The sequence below is a fragment of the Pinus tabuliformis genome, chromosome 3_2 (assembly GCF_031772625.1).
Source record: "Pinus tabuliformis cultivar Carrire ecotype Pingquan chromosome 3_2, CPIR1, whole genome shotgun sequence".
Lineage (NCBI taxonomy): Eukaryota > Viridiplantae > Streptophyta > Pinopsida > Pinales > Pinaceae > Pinus > Pinus tabuliformis.
This window is the reverse complement of record NC_142302.1, coordinates 618,383,896-618,388,639: the sequence shown is the minus strand read 5'-3', so window position 1 is coordinate 618,388,639 and position 4,744 is coordinate 618,383,896. Positions and strand designations below refer to the sequence as shown.

The 4,744-nt window shown below is 31.6% G+C and overlaps 1 protein-coding gene across 1 annotated transcript; it reads right to left on the bottom strand.

The window, feature by feature from the left end:
- Positions 1–909: 909 nt before the first annotated feature.
- LOC149182119 (7-deoxyloganetin glucosyltransferase-like) lies at positions 910–2,753 on the bottom strand. The gene is made up of 2 exons (XM_089418477.1): positions 2,215–2,753; positions 910–2,028 (listed from the first exon to the last, which is right to left on the bottom strand). Exons 1-2 carry the CDS (start codon positions 2,252–2,254, stop codon positions 1,595–1,597), a joined length of 474 nt encoding a protein of 157 aa, XP_089274603.1. The 5' UTR covers positions 2,255–2,753; the 3' UTR covers positions 910–1,594.
- Between the last annotated feature and the right edge of the window lie 1,991 nt (positions 2,754–4,744).

The following is a 4,744-nucleotide window of genomic DNA, read 5'->3' as shown; positions in this document are numbered from 1 at the left end:
TAATTTCAAATTGTACTCATAATTGTTCAAAATTTTCATTTTTTGTTGTACAATTCGGCTCAAGTCTCATTGCTACACTTTGTTTTGAGACCTGCTGATCAAATTTTTCTGCAAATTTTCCAAATTGTTCAAATGTTCTGAGTTTTTTTTGTTTAAAATGGAAATACTGATAAAATAGATGGGAAATATATATAGAAACAACAACTGCTGGGCTTCCAATCCTTCAACGTCATACTCTATCCTGGATCCAGAGGCATCTCAGGAATCGGCATCCTACTCTATGTAAAATTAGGCTCATTAGTAAGTCAGATACTACGTATATATATGTGTGCAAGCAGCTCTGATTGAAGCAGCCTTAATTTCTAGCAAATTTCAATAAATATAACTTGCTTGGGTTCAAGATAATTATTTTTCCTTGTGACAACACATCGATGGTCATAAAAGAGGTATCAAGACGGTGTATTCTCGTGCTGTGTATGACCACAGGCATGACATACTTAGGTGGATGCGCAATTAATTTTATATTTATATGTATAACAAGGTTGAGTTTAGATAGGACAAATTTTTATTTTTATTTTTACTTAAAAAAAACCATCTCAACTTTCTATATGCCCCAGTTCTGAATTCATCTCTATGGAGAGAACATACCTCAATTACTCTATGGAGAGAACATACCTTAATTACTAAAGAAACGAAGACGTTCCCAATAGATACAAGCAGAGATGCTGAAGACATTCTCACTTCAAAACAAATTGTCTGATACAAAATATTGCTGGCAGAAATAACTGACAACTATAAACCGCTAGGCCTGACACCATAGAGAAGAAACAAAACAAATATTGAAAAAAACGAAAGGAAACTACAGACCAGATGCAAGGCAAGTGATCAGATGAGCTACAAAGAGGCCTACTCTGCGTCTTAGAAAATGAAACTCCCAGAGCTGTAAGGAGAATCTGCGACAAAAGATGTGTAACGGATGACATCCGGAATAACAAATCTACCACATTTGGAGAGGTTGTAGGCCACCTAGTTCTGCTTACGAAAAATATGGGTGAATGAAAAGTGCCTAAAGGATTTTGACATGGACTTGATCTGTTACATGGCCCAAAATTTGAATTTGAATGTCCTTGAGCCCACTCAATAACCATTTTGGACTTGAAATCTCTTCAATTTCCAGCTATCTAGCAAACCGCAAAGTGCTAATGTGTGCTGATGTTTCAGTTTTACTATTAGATCTGACACCTCCAAACCTACTATAAGAATGTCAAAAATTCATAACTATATATACTCCACACCCACAATCCCCTTCTAATACGGCCTTGTCAAAAAAATCCAACCAACTTTGATGACCCAATTAACTTATAAGAACATGTTCGAACCAATCTCCTAAAAGAAAGCCAAAATCTTAACGACAGAAAGTCGCACATCAAAGGAAATATGTTAAAAAATTCTAGCATTTATGCTTCCGCCATATCACCTAGCAAATGTAGAAAATGAGCATTATCCAATCCATTTCCAATTTTCCACCCATGAAATTAGCAGCTATAACAGTGTAATTGTTATTGTTATTTGTACAGAGAGAGAGGGAGGGATTTCAAAAACCTGGCAACGCTGGCGAATCGGCGATGTATATAAACTGATGACAGACATAGATAACTGAAGACGGCACCTGACCGTCCAACCATTTCACACAGTCGGTTTCTTCAGTCCAGATGCTGTCAGACAGATGGGATTTTCGATTCTCATCACTTTCTGCTGCGTGTAAAAGAGGGCCAAGAGAATACAAGGGCGGAACTCTTATCCGGAGTGCGTCGAGTACAGGACCCTCCAGCTCATCAAAGGTATTGAGTATTACCATGTCGGCTTCCAGAGAGGCCTGCCCTTCACTTTTCATATGCTCAAACATGTAGCCCTTTGCAGATTCTGCGACTTGCAAGAAACTGGGAAGGTCTTTGACATGCAGCGGGGGCATTCCAGGAATGCACGTCAGTATTTCTTCCATGTATCCATTTGTAAAACACCTCTCATCTGCAGTAAACCATTGCATTTAGTCCTTCAAATCCATTAATGGAGAGGAGTTGAGGATCAAAACTTGGAATTAACTTATTTCAAAAGAAATTCAAACTCAACTGACCTTAGTGCAATCAGACAACAAAACTCATATGAAAAGAAAAAAAGTACAGGGAGATGAAAAGAATTGCCATAGTGATATACCTTTGAGAGGAACATAACCATTTTCAACGAGAAGAGGCATGAAGAAATAAGCTGAGAAGCCACAAGCGCTGAGCGTCCAGAAAGATACTCTGGGAACTCCCAGCTTCCTCGCGGTATTCTACGGAAAGGAAAGAACCCCATCAGAAATAATACATGTCACGGGAGGAACGTCTGGCTGTAAATTCTTCAACTTGTCAATGAGCTTGTCGAAATGCAGAGGGGCGTTGTCATTCAAGGACTCAGATAGCTCATCTAGTTTGAGGGTCCGGCCATGGTCGGCAGGCAGGCCGTCTGGAATAGTTTCAAATCTGAAGTCCGCCGGGTGAGATTTCAGGGACTCCGATCCAGACCTAACCCACCGCTCTTGTATATAATCGGTGTTAACGAATGTGATATAAAAACCTCGGGCGTATAAGATTCTGGAAAGTTGCAGCATGGGCCTAATGTGACCTTCAGCGGGAAAAGGGAACATGACAGCATGAGGTCGGCTCGTCATACCAGCGCTATTACGGATGTACTTCAGTAACACAGAAGACGGCCGATTCTCAGAGCGAGAGAGAATAGATGCGAATCGCCCTTAATGTTCCACCACGCCGACGATCTCCTTCGTCCTTTTGAATCCAAGTTCCAGTACCTCGAGGCTCGAACCGGTCCATTTCAATCACTTTAAGTTTTAACTTACGGGTGCCAGGTGGATTATACAGTGTAAAAAATATATACGGTAAGGTTATATATATATATAAAAATTTATAAAAAAAAAAATTAAAACTTTTAATTTTTAAACCTGCCCGTCATATTGACGTTTTCAAAAATTAATAGCAAGTTGCAGATGACGTGGAGATTTGAAATTGAAACGTATTTTACGGGTAAAAAGGCTAAAAACGGGTATACGGGCGTCAAATTTAACCCCTGGATAAATGATATAAAATTTGAAATACGGAATTCTGGTATTTTACATAGTTTTATAAGTAAAAAATTTAATGTTATAAGCTGTCTTTCGTTTTTTGATGCATTCTAACGATTTTAGATGATGCATGATTTTCAAAAATCCAAATAAGTGAATTTGTTTTTGAAATTTTGATTGGGTTAAATTTTGATAAAAATAAGATTTTCTAAACCTACTTTAAATAAATTTTATATTATATTAAATTAGTATAAATTTATTTTAATTATAGATTTAGTATAAATAAAACAAAAATCAAAATTTTTAAGATATAAATTTTTTTTAGAATTTTTTTTTTTTTTTTTTACATTTGAAAATATTTAACTCTTTTTCAGCTTTAGTAGACACATAATTAAAATAGATATACACTACGGACAATAAAAAAGACAACAAAAAAACTCATATTTTTTAATTATATATATATATATATATATATATATAATTATAATTATAATTATAATTTTAAATATATATTATTACTTAATTTGTATATTTGAAATATTTTATTTAAAATTCATATTGAATTTATTATTACTATTATTTTATTTAAATGTGATATTAATTTTATATTATGATAAATAAATTATACATTTGTTTTTATATATGCTACTTTAATATTGACATAAATTATTTAATATGGATATTCAAATAATGTATCTAAATTATGTATAGAAATATTTTTACAAAGTATAAAAATTTATACATCTTTTTCATACAGTGAAATTGAAAATATAAGATTTCTTTTTATTTTTTATCACTTTATGTTGTTTTAAAATTAATATAAAAATATGTTACCTAACATATTTCTTCTAGACTCGGTTGTAATATCAACAATTGAGGAATGTGATTATAATGTTTTATAATAATTTTAATTAAAACTAAGCAATTTTTTTATTATAGTCGGCATTGCTTTTTAATTGGAAAATATTTTATTTTTATTTTAAAAGAGATACCTCAACTCCACACAAATGAAATTACATATGGCTCTCATATTAGACTATAGAATGTCAACATTTAAAAAAAATAGTATTTCTCTTAAAGTTATAACATTATTAGTTAGGATATGGTAGTATAGTATTTAAAATAATAATTATTTTAATAATAATAATAAAGTTATAATTTACTTTATGTTATAATTATACATCTTTTTCATATAGTGAAAAGTGAAAATATAAGATTTATTTTTTTATTTTTTATCACTTTATGTTATTTTAAAATTAATATAAAAATATGTTACCTAACATATTTCTTCTACACTCGGTTGTAATATCAACAACTGAGGAATGTGATTATTGATGTTTTATAATAATTTTAATTAAATCTAACCATTTTTTTTTTTATTATAGTCAGCATTGCTTTTTAATTAGAAAATATTTTATTTTTATTTTAAAAGGGATACCTATCAACTCCATACAAATGAACTTACACATTGCTCTCATATTAGACTGTAGAATGTCAACATTTAAAAAGTATATTATTTCTCTTAAAGTTATAACATTATTTTGATTGGTTAAGATATGGTAGTATAGTATTTAAAATAATAATTATTTTAATAATAATAATAATAAAGTTATAATTTAATTTATG

Coding starts and splice junctions, on each gene's coding strand:
- LOC149182119 (XM_089418477.1), bottom strand. CDS start 2,254: ATGCCTCTTCTCGTTGAAAATGGTTATGTTCCTCTCAAAG. Junction 2,029..2,214: donor TGGTTATGTTCCTCTCAAAG/GTATATCACTAT, acceptor GGTTTACTGCAG/ATGAGAGGTGTTTTACAAAT.